The sequence below is a fragment of the Antennarius striatus genome, chromosome 6 (genome assembly GCF_040054535.1).
Source record: "Antennarius striatus isolate MH-2024 chromosome 6, ASM4005453v1, whole genome shotgun sequence".
Classification (NCBI taxonomy): Eukaryota; Metazoa; Chordata; class Actinopteri; order Lophiiformes; family Antennariidae; genus Antennarius; species Antennarius striatus.
The window spans coordinates 10,132,863-10,154,135 of NC_090781.1; the positions used below are offsets into that span (position 1 = coordinate 10,132,863).

The window sequence follows — 21,273 nt, forward strand, 5'->3', positions numbered from 1 at the left end:
TGGGCTGCATTGGTGCCTCAGGGAGTGTTGACTGGATGACTGGAAATGGACCTGACTGTCAGTGGAGACTAATATACAAACCTCCCCTCAAGAAAAAAACAGCCGACCTCCAGTGGAGGATTTTACATGGTGCCATCGGTTCCAATGCTTTTATCTCTGTTTTCACCCCTGCGGTGTCCAGCCAGTGTCCCTTCTGTCCCCTTCGTGAGACAGTCTTTCATGCTTTTAGTGAGTGTGAGAGACTTGCAGTGCTCTTCACTCTTTTAACAAACGTTTTTAATCTGTTCAGTGAAAATTTTAATATCAGAAAATGTATTTATGGTGCTGGGTACAAGAAATTGAACCAAAAAAAGTGGCAGCTTTTAAATTTGATTTCTGGAGAAGAAAACTTTGCGATATATGTGACCAGAAAGAGGAAAATTGAAACAAATACCGTTCAAGAAACAGCTACTATTTTGTTGTAATGTCAGATGTCGCTTACAACTAGAATTCGGTTTTTATAAAATGATAAAAAACCTGAATAACTTTAGGAACATCTGGTGTCACGAAAAAATGTTTTATGCACTTTAGTTGATGATCAACTTAGTTTTGCAAATTTCCTGATGTAATGCACTGATTTTTGAATTGTATTTATTTTTATTTATGTTTTTTTTGTATTTTTGTAAAATTGTAAAATGTTTGAGTATGATTAAAGTGTTTTTGTAAAAATCAAAAAATCTTCTTCTTCTCCTTTCTTCTTCTTCACTCCTGATTGATGGGAATCAGGAGTGAATGAATAATGTGGCTCCATGGTAGACTACCTATGTAGCCACAGCTGCTCTGGGGCAGACTGATGGAGGCGTGTCTGCGCCTACGGCCCCACCGACCACCAGCAGAACAATCACACACATTCACACACCAGCGAGTGCCCCACTGGAGGCAAGGAGGGTAAAGTGTCTTGAACAAGGACACAACGAAAAATGACTCGGTGGGAGCGGCAATCCAACCGCCGATATTAAATCATTGGACAACCCGCGATACCACTGAGCCACGGTTGTTCTAAAAAGGCCTTCTTTTCCGGTTCAACTTCCAAATTTTGTTTGACTTATAAGACAAAAAAATCCCGAACTTTTTAGTCGAATTCCGATTTGTTAAAAGGCTAAAGGGTTCGAAAACCAAGGTTTGCTTGTACTTCAGTGGGTTTTTCTCCATCCGGTCACAATGTCAATAACACACTGGTAAACTAGTAGCTGATTTATCCGGCTGTAGCTGTCGACTCAGCTGACTACTGTAGGCTACTAACTCAACTTGGTTTAGTTCTGTTCAGACTTTTCCCTCTAGTAAAAGCAAAACACATCCCTGCTCTTAACCTGACCATCATTCTGTGATCCCAGTACAAGGTGTGTCACTTCTCATCAGGGACACTGGCAGCATCAGGAACCTCTTCCTCTATGTTTTGTAATGAGAGACAATACAGACAATACTTTTCCTCATTTATTTTGCTCATTCATTAATATTTATGTTAATAGGCATTAGTTGGATGGTTCACAGAAGTGGTGACTGCTTCCTCTTGACCATATATCATGGGTAATTGTGTGTAGATGTCTTTAGTGGGTCAGCGTGAGTTAGAGTTTCTAGGGCATTCATGCATCCGGTAGGCACACATGTAGAAGATACCTGGAAGAGAATCATCACATTATGAGCATGTGAATGAGGCACACACTTGAGTCTTCACTCCTTAATGAGGTAGGAAGGGTTACCTGAGAAGAATGTGAGCACCACTGCCACCCAGCCCATTATATAGGACCAGGAGAATCGCCAGCTGCCATAGCGTTTACCGTAGTAGTTGACTGTCACTCCTGTGTAGACCGCCATGGCCAGCAACACAAAGAAGCCTACATCAGGGATGGAAACATTTCTTTTAGTGAATGAGGTCTTTGTCACGCCATGTCTTTAGAGCTGAAGGACTTACAGGAGATGAAGAAGAGGATACCAGCTGCAAAAGTCTTGTCAAACCCATCAAAGGAGGAGTAGTGGATGAAGGCCATGATGCCAATCACAATGCCGATGAAGCAAGCAAGTAGGGAAAGAATCATGAAGGCTCTAGTGGCATCCCAGTATGCTGTGGGTGAAAGAAGGCAAGGGAAGCTTGAAATCCAGTCATCAATAAACACCCAAACTATGTGATGTAGAGTTTAGACAGGTTTAGACAGGTAGATTTTTCCTGCCTTTTTTCAGTTTGAAGTTGCTTTCAAATGATTAAACTCATATTAATTAATTTATTCAGCTTTTGTATAGAGAACTGAAATGGTGTTTTTATTTGAAGTGGCCGCTGCATCTACACCTCTGCGTCAGAAACATTTGTAGACTTCTAGGCTTAATATTTAAATATTTCTTCCTCAAAGAGACATGGCAAATACATAATTACCATCTTCACTTCAATCCCAGCCATATTTACCCCAGCAATGCCCCAAAGGGAAGTAACCCCGGTATTGAAGTCGCCAGAAGACAAAAAATGTGAATGAGCAAACACAGGAAATGAATGAATGAATGAATGAATGAATGAATGAATGAGTGGATGAATAAATGAATGAATGACTGAATGGATCAACCTTTATTTATATAGTGCTTTATCACATCAGCAGACATAACAGACAGAGAAACCCAACAGAACCCTCCAGGGCAAAATGAATGAATGAATGAATGAATGAATAAAGGAATGAATAAATGAATGAATGAAAAAACACACCAAGCCTTACCAATGCTGTCTGTGTGTGTCATGCATTTCCCAGGCACACAGTATCGCCACAGACCCTGATGCATGTAGTTGCTGGAATGGCGGTACTGCATCCAGTAGTCAGTTGCCGTGGACACAATGAGAAGTATGTTTCCAACTCCGGCGCAGAATAACCCTCCTCCCATGAAGCTGTACATCCTGCCAAAAACACTGATGGACAGATTGAGAACAGGGCCTCACCACATCTGGCCTCCGCTGTATCAATTACAGCAGGAACATTCTGTAACGGAGCTCTCTGGGTATGAATAAAACAATATCTAAAGGCGTTCAGCAGGGCTGTTAAGACAAATCTGATTATAGAAACATCACTCATTAGACAACAACACTGAGAAGATAACTACCAGCTGGACAAGCAACGGGCTCAGTCTGATAAGTCACTGACTTTTAACATAGCCAGACTGACAAGTGGCTCCATCTTTAAAGAATGCACATTATTCTCAGTCATTTTAAATACCTTACATATGATCTGTTATCAAGAGCACCAGGTCTCCATGTGCACCAAATATACAAAACACAATGAGAATATCTTTCAAATTGATTCCTTTTTTGCCCTTTGTAAAAAGTGACGTTTGTCTGTTGTAAAAGTGCTTCCAGGAATATTTATGTTGGGAAAAAACATTAAGCCTATACAGAAACATTTTTGAATTTAAAGTATTACACAGTCATACACATTATTTTACACATTTCTCTTTGATATTTTGTCCTACCTTGTCCTTTTTTGTGCAGAATAAGTCTGAGATTCCAATTTTTTGGGTTGCCAAAGCACAGAGGAGCCCAATATTGCTCAGGGTGGCAGGAAAGTTTTGTTTGTGTGTAGGAAACCAAGCGAACAAACGAGTTGATGGAACAATGGGGCACGCAGAGCCACAACCAATCACAGAGGATGAGTTTTGTGTTTTAGGGAATCTGCTGAAAATACAAATCTGTTAAAGCGCTGCACACATCTCAGTAATACCGATGACACGGAGCTTTTCATTCAAAACGCTGCACAACCACATGCAGTCGACTCATGGCTGACAATAGGATAACCCATAGCTGTTGCTGGAAACGATCGTTCAACACATTATTTTAAGCAGTGAAAAAATTTAAAAAGCTCAGACACTTTTGAGTTCTGACTCTAATATGTTTTAAGTGACTTTCTCTTTCAGTCATTCTGATGCAAAAAGAAACATGTCAGTAAATACAAGGTCATATTTGCCCTTGAAATGCTTTTTCACTTTTTTGAGCAATTTACTTAAGTTAAAAAATTTGCAGCATGTTTATAGCAATTTGCTTTAGTTCATATTTTAATTATAAAGTAAATTGCTTTACTTTAGTCTCTTTACATCAAATCAGGTCAGTTTTGGTCTGGAATGAGGAATAAATGGTTCAATGTCACCGCATAAGCAGCTCTCACTACAATTGAATGGTTCAGTTTCGCTATCTCTCATAGTAACAGTGGAAATCGAAGATAAACCAGTGACCTGTACATTAAGTCTATTGTTTTTGTAGTTCCCAACCTTTAACTGGCAAACAACAGCGTCCAGAGGAACTGAACACACAGGATGAACATTTAACCTGTTACAGCAGAGTATCTGCAGGATGCTGACAGTTCAAAGATATGTTGAATTCTACAGCTTGGGATATGTAGCTAGAATAAGAGTGATTGCACCATCTTGTAGGAGATCAGGGGATAAATTACTAGTTCCTTTGCTCTTTTGATCATGGAGGATGCTGTATATGAAAATGAGATACGTATGTAAAATAATTTAATCAAGGTTGAACTGTCATCAATATTATTCTTGATCTGCTTTACAATATATTTTATTTTATTTTATAAATCTTCATCATCAGCTCAAAAATAGCCAGTCAGATCATTGACTGCAGAATTCAATTCAATTCAATTCAACCTCTTGCAGAACTGCCTCTGTTAGAATCAGCTTCATGATGTATCAGTATGACATGATTACACAGTATAGAGATGTCTTTTATATTTACAATATAATTAAATTCAACAATAAGAACAGTCTTCAAACAGGTTTCAAAAGGCACAGTTCTTGACTTTAAGTCATGAGTCATAATTGAATACTGAAGTGTCATTTTTGTCTTTTTTTTTCTATAGGAAGTGAAAAAATTCTGTGGCATCATCACCTGAATTGATTCAGACCCCTCTTTACGTACTCAGATGATGCTTGAATAGTACAAATAAAAGCATCAGAGGGAAAATATATTACCGCCTCATATATGGAGAAACTCTGTATTTATAAATGTCAGTGGATCTTCTGGTAATTTACTTTTAAAAGAGCAGAAGCGTTCTGTTTTAAATGGTTCAACGACATGTGGTCATTTTCTTGCAGTTTTCAGTGTTGACCACTAGAAGGAGCCATTTATTCTTGCAGCAAATCCTGAACCAAAAGCTGCATTTTCTTGTCTGTGAACATCTTCTATGAACCTATTTATTATTAATATTTTTAACAGCTCAAACACCGATTACTTCTCATTGTCTCCTTATATAATCAATCTTATCATATTAATTATGAAAGAATGATGAATAATGCTCCAACTTGATTAAAATATATCAGGGGCTATACTGAATTATTTTTCATATTTTTTTCAGTTTCTCCTTCATTACTTAATAGCTTTCTGTCCCAGAGAGGATTTACATCCAGCATTGTCCTGATGATTTCAACAGGATGATGACACCAGCAGCTCCTGATGGGTTTATTGATTCATTTACGGGATGACATACAGATGAGCACCATATATCCAGCAGGTAAACAACATCTTACTTGAAGATAGCAGAATAGGCCTGGCCCTGCTGGCACCGGAGCCTCAGTTAAAAAATATTGGGTTTATTCAATATTGATCAGTTCCGTATTTGTAAATCCTTCATGTATATGTCCTTTACTATTCTGATGGTATATCTTTGGCTCACTTTTCATGTTGATTTTTCTTATCATAATTGCAAGAGCTGTGGCTTGTCGTTTGATTATGACTGTAATAGTTGGTTGTACTGCTGACATTCCTCCTCTACATAAATTTATGTTATCAACTCATAATTTAATCTGTATTTTAGTTGTTTTAATCAAACATTCTTCCTTGTGTTAATCCCAAAGATTCCCAATGCATACTTCATACTTTCCCAGGTTGAGAGTCACTACTATCTAAATGATTTTCTCACTTTTTTCATCGTATTACGTGGGTTTGAAAGTCTCCACACAAATATGCCGCATGTTTTGCAGATTGCTGCTTCACTTGAATGTTTGGCCTCCATTGTTTGACATGTTGACGCTGCAGTTTGACACTATAGTATAAGGTTGTTTTACATTCAGCTGTTGCATGATAAAGGCTCTCTGACATATTAGGTCTTTATGATCTTGGAAAAAACAACTTTTTCTATGAATTATATATTGAACTATGTAAAAAAAGACTGTAAACTGTAGTAAACTGTAAACTGCTGTTAGAGAATGGATTGCTAAGGCTTGCTATGCCAATAGTTTGTAGCCAAATCAACAAAATTCACCACTTTTACAAAAGAACAACTGAATTTATTTAAAGTTGGAGAACTGAAATGTTTGGGCTTGATCAACATCAAATTCTATGTGCTTACAGATTAAGTTCACAAAATATACAATCATCAACATTTAGCTAATCGTCAGAAACATGGTTGAATAGAATCTTTATCATTTTAGGTCATTTCAGTGGCCCATCCTTTTCTGACAAAATATATCCCATCCCTCAATTAAATCACTATTATTCATTCATTATTATTGGCCTTGCTGTTTTGTGGCTATTGTACATGTTGAAGCTGAAACGACACACTGTGCAAAAATACTACACATTAAATCAATGTATTAGTAGTTTTATGTGAGGAGTTGGATGCTGGGAATGGACTGCTCGGTGAAACAGGACACGCTGCCTCAGAACTTTACACCTTAAATGTTAAACAGAAAAAAAAAATTTTGCATGCATTATTTTCTTGATTTAACATAAAATGTCATTCTAGCTTGTAATTAACTGTTTTGGGGTACAAGCATGTCATACATTATTTACTCAGAGCTTTATTTATGTATTTAAAAGTGTCTGAAGGAGATCTTTGGTTGTAAGTAAACGACTTAAATTACAGAAAAAAGATAAATCGTCCTTCTGGGCCAGCTTTAATGGATGCACTTGAAATGGCCTCAGTACCACACTGTGGCCAGTGGAGCAGAGCCGTCTGTGAGGGAGGGGGGAGAGTAAACAGAGACCCTAATCCATTCTCTAGGCCTGGAAGCATAAATTTGTAGAACCCCTCTAAATTGCATAAACCCTTCAAATTGCATCGGATTACTATTATCCTCCCAGCCTGGTGGGACTAAGTGATTATTTGCCAACGGCCAACTCATTTTCCACATCATGAGACAGCCGCTGCCAAAATATTCTGGGACACTAAAAAAGATCTGAACACAAGAGGCAGATGAAGGTGCAGACATGAAGGAAGCCTTTTTACATCCCATCACAAACACATTTCAGGAATTGTTCAGTAAGATGGAGTTACCTTTTCACAACACTTCATTCACATCTACACAATATCTTGAATCAGACAAGACATTTTACTGGCAACGTGAGATAAAAACAGGATACTTTCAGAGCTCAGTGATGTTTGGCTCTGATAGAAACACTTAAGATTCTGCAGAGGTGTACTGAATTATCCAGAAAACATCCATCATCAAACATCGCCGCTCACATGTTAAAAGAAGTCCTGGTGACATCTCTATGATGCCAAATGTTGCATCCTACACAGACTAATTGTGTTCTGTGCTAAATGCTAATCATGCCATCTCACAAATATTAAAATAAATATTATTAGTTCTAAACACAAGGTCTTTTACTAGATAAAAATGTAAAATAGAGCAGAAGCGATGGGAAATGATTCACAAGTTTCCGTCTCTGGAGGGGAAATGTCTTGGAGAGAAAAATCATTTATTGCTAAATAAGTAAGAATTTGTGCCCATGATTTTATCATTTGAGTGATTTAATCTTGAATTATTCATTAATGTGCTTGATTATCTTAATTTATCTTCAGGCAGTAATCCTGATTAGAGGGTTCTCGTCGGACTACCCAAGGTGGATCACATTGGTTTAATTCACATTTGATATTGATCTCAACTATTTTCGGTCCATCTAACCTGCTAACAGAAACAGTAAAATCATGGATGGCACAAAAGCTGGAGAAGTTCCTGATCACCAACTTTCTCATGTTTGGTTTGTTAGGTACAAGATACAGTATTCAAAAGATCAAACATTGTGTAGGTTTTGAGCCAAGGAACAGTTGGTTAGACATGGAACCAGATCTCGTTCTTTGCCATTCACCATTAAATGATGATATACGGGTTTGGACACCACCTGATCTTCTTTATGACGTCGATCCAGGAAACTGAAATACGTATTTGAAGGGAACTAGTGTGCTTTGACATCACTGTAGACATCACCGTAGTGTGAAAAATGATGATCTTCAAATATTTTCCTACACTATAAAGATTGTTTGCTTTAGCACATATGGATACTAGTTAGTGATTTGTTAGTGACTGGTTAGTGGTGAAGGTGTTTGCTATGCTCTAGTAGTCCTGGTCTGCTCACATGTCTAAATAATGAATAAAAATGTTTGCACTAATCATGTTTTCCTCCATGACACCTTCAGGTCTTCATAGATCATGTGTGAGTGTGTGTGTGTGCGCGCCTGTCTTATAGTCAGATGAAATTCACATGTGGACAGGAAAGTTCTTGTACCAAATGTTTTATTGGTCATTTTAAAAATCTTGAACACAACGGTGATCTACAGGGACACCACAGTACACAGCCACACACAGATGAGAGATAGAACGATGACACATGTACTGACAGCACTCACACACATTGATGATGGTTCATTAACATATCTTCTGCTTCGTTTCACCTCCAGTTTTACGTAAAGCACACACATCATCATGGTTTTCACAGTCAGGAGTAAACAGAAAATACATTCATCAATTCAGTAGATATAGATTTTTTTTCCATTGCCTAAAAATACAGTAATTTTTAAATGAATTTGTAGTATCTGATCACATCTTTAGAAAATTAAAAGGTGTCTATATACACTGAGAAAAGGGTGCAGCAAATGACAAAAAATAAAATCATTGAGTTTGGCAGATGGCTGGCTTTCATCGTGTCCCTTTAGTCTTCTGTTGTTCCTACAAGACTGTGGCAGCAGATTGAGACGTCATGAAGACAATATATTAGACAGGAAACAAGAGGAAGTCATGTCTGCATCTGTTTACATGAGGCTCTGGAAGGAAACAAACAGAGAGTTGTTTAAACATCTTACGTACGTGAACATAGAGGCCGGCACACGGCCAACAGCTTCACACACACTGATTATCTGTGGTCCGACACTGATAGAGAAGTTTTTTGTTATCCTTTTCTTTAAGAAGCATTATTGCTCACTTTTTCTTCAACAACAACTATTTCAGACGTAAAAAACACAAACCCTCATCACAAATAATTTTACTTTTGTCCGTGTAAAAGCGATGACAGCAAAATGTACAACAGAAACAAACTTTATAATAAATAACTGATTAAAAAAAGGAAGGCGGCACGGTGGTGCAGTGGGTAGCACAGTGGCTGGAATGGATTAAAATGATTTTGGTTATTTTAAATGTGAAAATGTTTTTTGACTCACAAGTCACGTTTGAAGCTCACAGGAATGTGTTTGCACATTTAAAAAACAAGTTATGGTTGTTTTGATCAATTTTTTCTAATATGTTTTTAGAACATGATTATTTATGTGTGTATATATGGAGTCATCATATTGTTTGAGTGAAAAAACAAATGGAAACTTTTTTGAGGTACCCCATGCTCTATCTTCGTCTGTGAAAGACCTGTAAAGGCTAGCTTCACCCCTCATTCACTGGTTCCCAGTGTGGTTTAAATGTCAGACGTACCTCATCCCTCCTCCGAGGCAACGGTCGTGAAAAGACTCCTCCACCCAAAGAAGCGTAGCCTGACATCTGGGTCTGGGGCAGGAAGCTGGACTGTCCATATGGGATTACATTCTCATCTGTAGACACAAACAACTCACTCAGGTTTACAGCTGTACTTATATCAGCTAAACCCTATAAATTGTGGAGAAAAATGAACAAAGACCCCCTGCTATGGGAGTTACTACAATTAGATAAGCTGAGACGGATTTACATGAAGCATTACAGTAATATTAATACACATCTATTGAGGTTCCAGCTGTTGGGGAAAATGACATACACCAAACATCCTTTATCGTCTACTGCTGACAGAATGATGTCACAGAGGTGGGGATCACATATTTACCCTGTGATGACCACTTTGTTGGTCCTCTCCTCTGGGGTGAGAAATGTTCTCCCCTCTTTTGGAGGACCGGTGAATCACTCCCCTCCTTTCTGTCACTGTCTGCTCGGCTGTGGCTCAAAACATCCGCGAAGAGCTGCAGGGAGTCTTCTATGGGGGGAGCAGCTGGCGGCGGGGGGAGCTCTGCACATGATGATGATGAATGGTGAATAGAAAAACTACTAACCTTTATGAGTTACGGTAATAGTTTTGAGATTTTATTTGGAGACTCATGGTGTTTTGAAAGATTTGTATAAATCTGGTATACGTCCAGCTTTAATTTAATATAAAGACAGTAAGAAAAGGGACACATCTGGTCTAACTTATCCAAAATGAACAAACCCCAGTCATTTCAAAGTCACATCTTGTTTTTTAATCCAAAAGTCTTTTTAAATACAACATCTGGCTGTTTTATAAGGGATTAATTTGAAAGACTCCCTCTAAGCCATGACCTGCTACCAGGCAACCAGTGAATACTGAGGGATATTACTGGTCTAATATGGGTATGTCCTGCAAAACCTTTAACTTTAACTTTATTTAGCTTTAGCTTTACCTTCATCTTCAAATTTTAAGAGTTATACTTGAAGCTGTGTACAGTAGTACCTCGAGGTAGGAGTTCATTCCATTGCGTGACTGAGCTCGTGAGTCAAACAACTTGTAAGTCAAATATTTCCCCATTTAAAAAAACTGAAATCATCTTAAACCATTCCAATCATGTAAAAACTCCCTAAATTACCTAATAAAAGACAATTCATGAACCAATAGACATTCATACTCCACCTGTGCATAATTAATTTGATATAAGTTACGTAAATAATGATTAAGTATGAAAAAAAACCACAAAAGTCAGGACGACACACGAGCTACTAGGATCATATGTGGAGCATCTCACATCTTGAGGTACTAGTGTGCGTGTGAATGTAAATACCTTACAGTCATGCCTCACACAGTAGATAGCATGTAGTTTGTTAATTAGCACAAGACACCTTTACTCACAGTAAAGCTGTCGCTGATGGAAGCATCATTAGTGTTTCATGTATTTGGGTGCAAGTTGAATAATCTGAATATTAAACTGGAATAAACCAGATGATGAGCCCAGAAGGGGATTAAAATGATCACAATTGTGTGTCTAAAACTCCAGGGTGATTCAGACATGTTTGTTACAATATTTAAGTCAAAATGAAATATTCTACTCCCAAGACCTAAGAGTGCTGTCATTCCATGTGTTACACATCACGTGTGGTACCTGCTTGGTTGTGTATTTCTCTCCTGAGCGGCCCATCCTTTGGTGTCCTCTTTTTACTCCTGGATCTGTGCTGCTGGCCTGTGGGGATGGACTCTACAGCGGCAGCTGGAGGTTGTCCTGATAATAAAGTACACTGACATTATCCTGAGGAGCCTTGGAGGAAACTAAAAGAACACAAAGCTACACTTTGAATAAATGTGATGTGATTTCAATGCACAAATAATCTCTGTTGAGTTTGTGGTAATACCACAAACTCAAATTTCACATGACGCTGTTTGGTTTATGTGCTGCCTCTTGAGGAGTCACTTCAGATATACATAAAAATTAATTTATACTGACCTTTGCTGAGGCCTTCCCCCTTGAAATCGTCCGCCCAATGGTGGGTGTTGTAAATCTCGCCGGCTTCGTGGCCCTTGGTGTTGGTAAACAAGTCTGGGTTAGACTGGGAGGCTTGGGAGCCTGACTGGTGATGAGCCAAGGGGTCAAAGTGATGCAGTCGCGGACTGTCGCTTGGTTTGTGAGCGTCTTTCAGGGAGGAAGACGTCGGTGTTGCTGTAAAGGACGGGTCTTCAGGTTTGGAGGGCGAGCTGGAGAGCTCCTCCCTGGAAGTGTCTATCAGGTAGGTTCTGGCAGGCAGAGGAGGACACCAGTCCTCGTCGTCCTCTTCAGTGCTGGAGGACACATGATGAGCACATGGCAGCATGAGTTTGCATTTATACTAAACACATGAAAACTACTATAAAAGTCAGGAAAAGAAGAGCAGGTCTCAGAGAGGCAGTGCAGCAAAGCTTTGAGGAAAATGCTGATGCTAACTTTGGTCAGCATCATATTCTAGCACGTTAGCAGAAGCATTCTTTAGCATGAAATGCATAATCTGCAGGTAAATGTCTGTGTAAAAATGTGTCTATATGTATATAGTATATGGTTATAAGAAAACATAAGCACTACCAAAGAACTAATGTGATTTAGACCATAAGAAAATCAAGATAGAGTTAGAAAGAATGAGGATCACCTCTATGATTTCTCTTGTCAGTTCAGAGCCATAGGGGCTAATTTAATGACGGACATGTCATTGAAAATGGAAAGTACTAATCCAAAGTGTCAGACGGTTGCTAATGTCATTAGAAAAGAGATGACACAGTGAAAGAAGCCCTCCGATCCCATCCCGTTATGTCTGCCAACTAATCTGTCAGAGCCAGTTAGAGGAGATGCTCAACCCCAGAACGCATCTCACTGCCTGCAGACTCTGCTGTGGTTGATGCACAATCTCCCTAGACTTCTGGCATCACTTAAGTTTTGTTTGACAACCTTGACAAAGTTAGAGGAAGGTTTGATATCCAACCAGCTTAACTCTTTCTGTCATGTAAGTGAAGTCAGACGCCTTAAAGCTGATAAAAAGGTTGAGTGAGCAGCATCCTGCATGAAAATGAACTGTATTCTTTTTTGAGGAGTCCAGATCCTTGATTTTTTTTAAATTAAAACCTCTTTCCTCACCTTTTCTCCTCCTCGTCTTTGCTTGTCTTTCTGTGTCTTTCCTTGTTCGCAGGAAGAGGCAGGGACAAAACATCCACCCAGGTGAGAGGAGCCGACTTGGGTGACTTCTGCTTTTCCAGTTTATCTGCGACAAAGCATTTCAAAATTTATAGTGTACAAGGTGTGATCATTGTGTTTCACTATAACCTAGATGATTTATCCTTTGTGTTGTATATTATTTAATGAATACTAGCTCACATATGTCTGAAGGCCATCTGTTTCTATTTGTATAAGCAGGAAATCAACACAATTCCAAACCAAATGAACACGTTTGCTCAACACTCAGTCATGTTCTTAGTTTGAGGTACTCAGTATGGCAGCATTCAACAATAATCCGTTCAAAGTGCTTTAAATGAGACCGGAGACAGAAACATTTCACACAATGTCAGAAAATATTTTCATCAATAACTGCTAGGCAAATTGTCTGATGTAACGCAATTATTATGATTGTAATCCCACATAATGTAAGTCACAGTCTGCTATACAGTGAGATTTTGTTATCATGATTTTGATATCATTCTCGGTTTTAGGAATTTATTTGAGTGGAGGAAAATCTTTTCTTAGTATGATTCTTTCTTCTTCTTTCTCTATTACATTACATTACATTGTATTATATTTTATATTACATTATATTATTTTATTTTATATCATTTTATATTACATTACAGTATATTATTATACAGTGGTATCTCGAGATAATGTACCAGTTTAATTAGTTCCATCACTGAGCTCTTAAGTCAAACAACAAACAAAAAATATATTTTTTATTAATAGACATGCAGACTTTTCCTGTGCATAATTAATTTTATATGTTACAAAAAAAAAATGTCTAAAAATAAATATAAAAGTTACGAGCCCACACGAGATACGTCTTTACTCTGCTAAATACAAGGAGATCCGGTCTCAGCCGATGCTGTATCCATCCGCCAAATACTGGTGGTGACACAAAGGTCACATTTCCTTGAAAATTCTTTGATTAGCTCTTTGAGGTCACACTATGATAATGTAGAGCACATCGTCTTTGTAATCATTATATTATGTGGAAATACTCACCGCTGCTTTTCCTGCTATATTGGAGTTTTGCGTATTCAGACCCAGACTGACCAGACTGGATGGTCCACTGGTCCAAGCTCCCCAGACCAGCAAGCCCATTGTTTGACAGTATGGGGGTGCTGCTATAGGGGTCTGGACCCTGGGTGTAGGACGTACTGGAGTACGTGTCGTAATAAGCCAGCAGGTCTTCCTCAGCGGCCGTGTTGATGGTGCTGTAGATGGGACTGTCGTTGGATGCCGTGCTGCGTTTCTCCAACTGGTTCGGGTAGTTCATGATTCCCGCTGCTGAACAGAAAACGATAAAAACAAATATCCATTCATTAGTTCAGTTGAAGGCATTTCACCAAGTGTTTCAAGTGACGAAGCATTTACTGTTGTAAAATCTGTCCGCGTCCAGTTTGCCTGCGCAGCAGTTGACAGAGTCTTTGCTGGTATGAGTGAGGTTCGGAGTGGGCCAAGAGTCGGCCAGCCAGGGGTAGTTGCCCATGTTTGATCCTAATAAACCAGGCCTGGAAATAGAGTCCAGATTTCATCAGAATTTTTTTTAATTAAATACACATTTATTAGAATCAGATATATCTGTAGATTTACCCTCCATTGATGATTCCAGATCCTTCATTGTGAGCAAAGCCAACTGGAAAAGGAAGAATCTTAATTTAAAACACACCCAGTTATAACTAAAATCTCACTGATGCATTCAGAGATACGTTGACCTACATTTAAGAGGCAGACAACATGTCTATGGTGAAATATGTCTTTTATGAACTGAGGGATCTGTGTCTTCCACTGCTCCTTCTAGAGCAGGGCATCTAAACATAATAGCAGATTCATCCATTAGTATGGCAGTAATGTAGAATATTTATGAATACAATCTCGTGTTTTTCTTCAGGCTTTGGGTCTATTGAGTATTTATGAACATGGATAAATCTCTCATAGTTAACTAAGTGTTGACTATGTGTTCAGATGCTAAAGGGCATAATCTAAAATAAACTGCATGCGGTGTTTATTGTCTGTAAAGATTTCTAAGCATCTCCTCTTTGTTCATTTTCCACTGTTTTGAATGCTGCCCAATGGGAATAAATACATTTTAATTAAATGAATATGCATAAAAAGAGAATGCATTGCTTTGCAAAATAAGAACTAAAATTGATAACATTTGTCACTGCTTGAAGCCGTCTATAAAAACCTTTGTCAGTGTCGCTTTATGAAAACAAAATCTAATGGTCGTTCTTTTTTTAAACTCTGTTTTTCATGAAAACAATATCAATAAAATGTGTTTTATATCAGCAATGTGCTCAAGATAGAATATGACATGATATTTTCCAGGTATGACTCTGAAGACCTGCCACGATTCCAAAAATCCCGGAGACAGGCCCGCCCTCTTCCCACTTGCCTGCTGGTGTGTACGCAAAAGACGTGGTGTAGTGTCCCAGCTGCTTCCTCCTGCGGTGTCGACAGTACAGCCAGCCGCTGAAGCCCATCAGCACCAACCATGCAGCTACGCCCAGCCCCGCGATGAAAGCCGGCTGCTGGATGACACTTGTGATCTGCTCTGATAGGCTGAGGTTACTGCCTTTCTTCACCGGCGTTAAAGTCTGATCCAGTGTAGGAGCTGAAACAAACGTTCAAGACAAAGAGGAGAGCAAAAGGTCATTCTGTATGATTTACACAATTAATATTTTGGCCTAGGATGAGATATGTATTTGCTTTATTGTCAAGTAATGGAAGAGAGGGTTCCTTTCTATCAGCTTAGCATTAGTCCTGGGAAGCTTTTAACAGCTGGTCTTTTATATAGAAAACTTTAATTTGCTCAATTCATCATTTCCCCAGAGTTTCTGAATGTGAAATCAAAGCACTGGGCCTTACATTTTTTGTAATTAGTTGCACTTGAATCTCGATATGAAGCAATTACATCCGTTCACTTTTAAAGTACACTAGTACCTCGAGATACGAGGTGCTTAACACACAGTTTTTTGAGATACAAGCCGTTGCTCTGTCCATATTTTTGATCGACATACGGGCAAAATCTGATATAAGCCATGCTTCAGGACACCGCCACTAGTTGGCAGACGGATACAACATAGGCTGATATTGAATCGCGTTCTATCCCGAGTGTTGGTGGATGGATACATCAGCTGAGACAGAATCTTGTCTTTTGTGGAGTAGCACACATATGCACTGACTTCTGCATTTCTTTTCATACTTTATCATTGTTTATATAACTTAATTATGCACAGGTAAAGTATGCATGTCTATTGGTTGATAAAAATGTGTTATTATTCATAATTTGGGGGGGTTGGGACTTTTTTACAAGGCTGGAAAGGATCACAATAATTTTAGTTATTTTAAATGGGGAAAATTTGTTTGACTTACACGCTCAGTCACTGAATGGGTTAAATTTGTATCTCGAGGTAATACTGTATTAAAGATGCCCCCTCTACTGGAAAAACTAGACCATAAAATGTGAATGTGATCAAACTGACATGGAAATCAAAATGAAACACTATTAAAAATGCCAGAAACATAACACCACACACTCCTTTTGCGTAAAATGACTTGCATGTTTTCACCGCAGGTTTGTGTGCTGCAGCGATTCATCTCTGTCTATTTCATAGCACAGAACTCTTATAAAATGCAGTCATCCTGAAAATAATTCCAAAACATTTTTAACACATTATCTGTCACAAGTCCAACAGCACTATTAGCACAAGGGTAAAAAATAAATCAAAATTTGCAAATTTCTCAAGAATGGTGGGTGATGTGTTGATAGTAATTGGAAGAACATACAGCATATGGTAATGTTAAAAAGTCAATCAAGCCCACTCCCTCACAACTAAAGCTAGATGAGATTGACTCTAATGCTTGAAAGACATTTTAGTTTAAAGTGACAGATGTATCAAACTGCCAGCCATTCTCCAAATGTTATTGTTGGTATGTTAAGTGATGCATGTAAAATAAAGATTGAACAAACTTTATCACGGCACTTGAATTCCTGACTCACTCATGGCTTTCACACTCAACACATGCGGCAAGTGTTGACGATGCCGCTATTGTCAAGTCATTCACACCTAATCAACATTCCACACACAGATTTCATCTGCTGTGCTTTCCATGACTCCCTGTCTGTAGTGGCTGTAACAGTAAGTGACTCACTAAGAAGCAGGCTGACAGGCGAACTGTGAGCGCCCACACCAAGGCTGGTGACAGCAGCAACCACAAGGCTGTAGCGGACTTCAGGCAGCAAGCCTGTCAGCCGGATGGACAGCACCGCTCCATCCACAGTTCGGTTTATCTGGCTCTCCGGCTCCCCGCTGCTGTCCAAACACCACACCTGATCGACAGAAGACACAGGGCCGAGTGTTTTCATGTTGAAAGATACGCATAAAGACATGAATATATCCTGACAGGGTGCAACCTGTTACGAAAATTACAGATATACTGTTCAGACTGTTTTATGTAAAAAGAGCAACAATACACTACAGTAATACTGTGTATACTGTACATAAACTGCTGTCTGCATTTTATTTCCACAGTCTTAATACAACAATAAAGTGACTAATAAATATGTCAAGGTTTTTTCTTATTATTTATAATAATGAATATAATAAAATAACAATAATAATTAAATATTTATACAAATACTGCGATTAACACAGGAAATAATCACTGAATCCTTGATAACTTTTGTTTTAATCAAAGCTGTCACAGTAATTCTGGGTGAAATAAACTAAATGTAGAAAATATTTTTTTTATATTCTTATGATCCCCAAAGGGAAATTAACACATCACACTCTAGTATCTTTGTTAATAAAACACATGCACATATACAGTGTGTATATACAGTATATATATACACACACTGTGTATGTATGTATATATATATATATATATATATATATATATATATATATATATATATATATATATATATATATATATATATATATATATATATATATATATATATATATATATATACATACCAGGGGTCCAGGGGTTTTTGGGTGAGAGCGGGAATCGAACCGCCAATCTTAGAACATTGGACGACCCGCTCTACCTGTGAGCCGCTGCCGCCCCACTCCTCATAACCACGTATGATTTGACATTTTCATTAGAGAAACGTGTTACTTGTCATGTGGAAAGCTGGATCACAAAATTAACAGCAAAATGCATATTTTCAAGTCAGAATACAATGTTAGGATTTTTGGAGCTAATTTTAAATGCTCAAAACTTTAGCAATCAATTATTTTGTGAACAGATACCATCTTGGAAATTACCAAAGTACAATAAACAAATATATAAATTCAGCTCATGGAGCATTAATGCCGCTGGTATGTGTCTTACTTTGGTAACTGAGTAGGAAGTGCAGTTGGTATTAAAAGAGACCTGATTTATTTAGATGTGAAGGCTACCGCTTGTTCCACTTATAGCGGGTTAAGTGTGAAGCCTTGAGTTTAAACTATTCTATACATCCATTTTCTTGAAGACAGACAACATAATCTTCTTGTCTTCAGCCACTTTTCTGCTTTTCACAAAAGTTGCTGGAGCCCATCCCAGCTGGTTAGGATGGGAGGCACCCCAGATGCCTCGCCAGTGCATCGCGGGGCCACATGAAGGACAAACAACCACTCACACACACACACACACACACACACACACACACACACACACACACACACACACACACACACACACACACACACACACACACACACACACACACACACACACACACACACACTCACACCTACAGTCAATTTGGAGTGATCAATTCACCTAAATTGCATGTTTTTGGAGGGGGGAGTAAGTCGAAGAACCAAGAAAGACCCTGTGGATACATGAGGAGAACATACAGATTTCACACAGAAAGGTATCAAACGCGGAACCTTCTTGCTGTGAGGTGACAGCGCTACCCATTGCACCCCCCAGACCTAATCCAAAACAGACTTTTGGGAAGAACTTGAATTTTGTGTAACTGAAAAATTTAGTTCAACATATTTGATGAAATTAGCATATAGTTTGTTTTGTGTCTGAAGTCTTTATCTGCAGTCATTATAAATAAATGCAGTGGAATAAAAAATACAACATTTAATTTTGTTCTACTACATTTTTATTTCTTTATACTAAATGCTTTTCTGCCATAACGTACGATGACTCAACTTTCCATTGAAGTTTATTGTGATGGAAGTGTATTCTTTAATTCATTGATGCTGATTAAACATTTAATTTTGCTCAACAGTGTGCGCAGTTTATATGAAATGGAATGTTTGAGGAGGGTGACTTTGATTATTGCCTCTGGCTGATGAGCCTTCTGATGAGGATTTGGAATTTCATGATCAAACTTGAGCCATTTTCTCACGACTTTTGACATACAGACACAAACGCACAGAATAATTAAAAACAACAGAATTGAGTTACTTCTTTGTGTTTTCTCAGTGATTAGTAATCAGTGGTGTTGAGACAAATCATCAGAAGTCTGGTTTCTTGGTTTTTTTTCAGAGAGCAAACAGGCACAGATAGCGTTCACAATCGGACAAAATTTAGTCTCTACGGCGGCAGTGGCAGCGAAACATCTACTGGCAACAGATATGAAGAAATGTGTCGTTACTAATTGTTCATTAGAACCAGTGTTTTAGTATTGAAATAACAGCTTCAAGCAGCTCTAACTAATGACTGCATGAAAGTGCAACCAGCACACATTAAACATCTACTTTTGAGGTCGACAGCGACGTCACTACACGAGGTCTTAAAAGTAGAATCGGGCTGACGTTGTCGTGGTCGGTTGCTGACAGCCACAGTCTCACCTTATACTCCCGGATCATTCCGCTCTGAGCGTTGTGAGGCGGAGGCTCCCAGGACACGCTGATGCTGGAGCTGTTGGTGAGCTGAACCACTGACACCGCCTGTGGTGGAGCGCTCAAAACTGGAGACCGAGATAAGAAGGAAAATTCTGTTAACTCAGAAACTTTCAGGAAAATAGGAAAGTTCTTGAAGTTCTTTAGATGGAATTAAATATTTATTTATTTTGTATACACATGTATCATTTAATTTAGTTCAACTGTACAAGAAACTATTTTATTTTTATTTTTGCTGCTTTTTAAAAGCTGCTTAAAGATACTTTATGCCTTAAAACTGTCATCTCACAATAATGTGGCCCATACACAAAATATTACTGAATAACAGTAAAATATCCAAACTGAAAAGGTTTGCGGTGATAAAATTTAAAGACCATTTTAGCATCCCTTCCCTTCTGGCAGAGAGTTGGCTATGAAGACCAATGCCTCTGGCAGAAAATTAGTTCCGTATTTAAAATGTTTTATACAGAAGGGAAACACTGCCACTGCTGGTGGCAAAAAAAACAACAATCTCTGTGTCAACATGTCATGTCAGCACACGGATGCTCGAGAATAACTTCTTTAACACACTGATTATCATGTACACAGAAAAAATCTATAGCATGTTATTTAAAAATTTGCAGCGGTGTAAAGACTTGGAATTTCTTTCTTCACATTTCAATGGAGACATATTATTTCTGTCCCAGGTCAGACTGTGCTCACCTACCGCTGGTTGTAGCTACAGGTATTTCTCAAGATACAAACATCTGACTTACAAACATTTGTAGATAGGAACAAATGCTCGACACCATATCTGACTGCTGTAGTTCCCCTTTCTGCCACAACCTCTTCTGAGCAGCACTGCTGCATTCACACATCTTCAACATTTATCTCCCCCATCCTGTTCTTGTACGTGTCTCTTTGAGCAGCTCACATGTCAGGCTTTGTATCCCCTTGGATACTTGACCATTTATTATGAATGATACAGTAAAGGCTATGGATAATAATGGTAGTGGCGGCGATCTCGCCAATGACAACTCTGTCTCTGATTGACAAGAACTTCTCCCTCTTCCTCTTCTTTCTGCGATCTAAATGTAAGTTGTATTACACTACGTATACAGCACTACAGTGCTGTATATGTACTTATTTTGATATAATTACGTTTCTATTCTTATTTATTGAACAGTAAAACGACAATTTGTACTTTTATCGGTTTACTAGTGATTTTACGATTCCAATATTTGTTGCGGACAGATGTAAAGTTGAATAAAATGACGTAAACTTATTTCTTATTTTGCTGTGTATTTCTTTGAAAAGTGACGTATAATCAGGGACAAATTAGCTTGAAACGACCTAAACCGAGCTACATCTATATTTTATTTTACTTGTGTGTTGTCATCATGTCATGTTATTGTTCCTGGTAAGTCTTAGGGAATAGCAAATTCGTATTTAGAATAGCAATTTCTACAATTTCC

The 21,273-nt window shown here is 38.3% G+C and overlaps 2 protein-coding genes across 3 annotated transcripts in view; both read right to left on the bottom strand.

Moving 5' to 3' along the window:
- Positions 1 to 1,472: 1,472 nt before the first annotated feature.
- Positions 1,473 to 3,628, bottom strand: LOC137597078 (lens fiber membrane intrinsic protein-like). The gene is made up of 5 exons (XM_068318010.1): positions 3,484 to 3,628; positions 2,739 to 2,926; positions 1,952 to 2,101; positions 1,740 to 1,874; positions 1,473 to 1,656 (listed from the first exon to the last, which is right to left on the bottom strand). The coding sequence occupies exons 2-5, from the start codon at positions 2,911 to 2,913 to the stop codon at positions 1,595 to 1,597; spliced, it is 522 nt and encodes a 173-aa protein (XP_068174111.1). The 5' UTR covers positions 2,914 to 2,926; positions 3,484 to 3,628; the 3' UTR covers positions 1,473 to 1,594.
- Positions 3,629 to 8,543: 4,915 nt separating this feature from the next.
- zgc:77784 (uncharacterized protein LOC402947 homolog) overlaps positions 8,544 to 21,273 on the bottom strand; it is a 59,413-nt gene continuing 46,683 nt past the window's right edge. The window contains exons 15-26 of one of the 2 annotated variants that reach the window (XM_068317147.1): positions 19,769 to 19,887; positions 17,118 to 17,295; positions 15,358 to 15,576; positions 14,556 to 14,598; positions 14,337 to 14,473; positions 13,965 to 14,246; positions 12,873 to 12,996; positions 11,718 to 12,049; positions 11,379 to 11,495; positions 10,097 to 10,276; positions 9,715 to 9,830; positions 8,544 to 9,059 (exon numbers count right to left, since the gene is read on the bottom strand). In XM_068317147.1, coding sequence (XP_068173248.1) covers positions 9,048 to 9,059; positions 9,715 to 9,830; positions 10,097 to 10,276; positions 11,379 to 11,495; positions 11,718 to 12,049; positions 12,873 to 12,996; positions 13,965 to 14,246; positions 14,337 to 14,473; positions 14,556 to 14,598; positions 15,358 to 15,576; positions 17,118 to 17,295; positions 19,769 to 19,887 — 1,859 coding nt within the window. In that variant the 3' untranslated portion in view covers positions 8,544 to 9,047. Of the gene's footprint in view, positions 9,060 to 9,714; positions 9,831 to 10,096; positions 10,277 to 11,378; positions 11,496 to 11,717; positions 12,050 to 12,872; positions 12,997 to 13,964; positions 14,250 to 14,336; positions 14,474 to 14,555; positions 14,599 to 15,357; positions 15,577 to 17,117; positions 17,296 to 19,768; positions 19,888 to 21,273 lie in introns of both variants that reach the window. The other variant, XM_068317146.1, reaches the window with a different exon arrangement.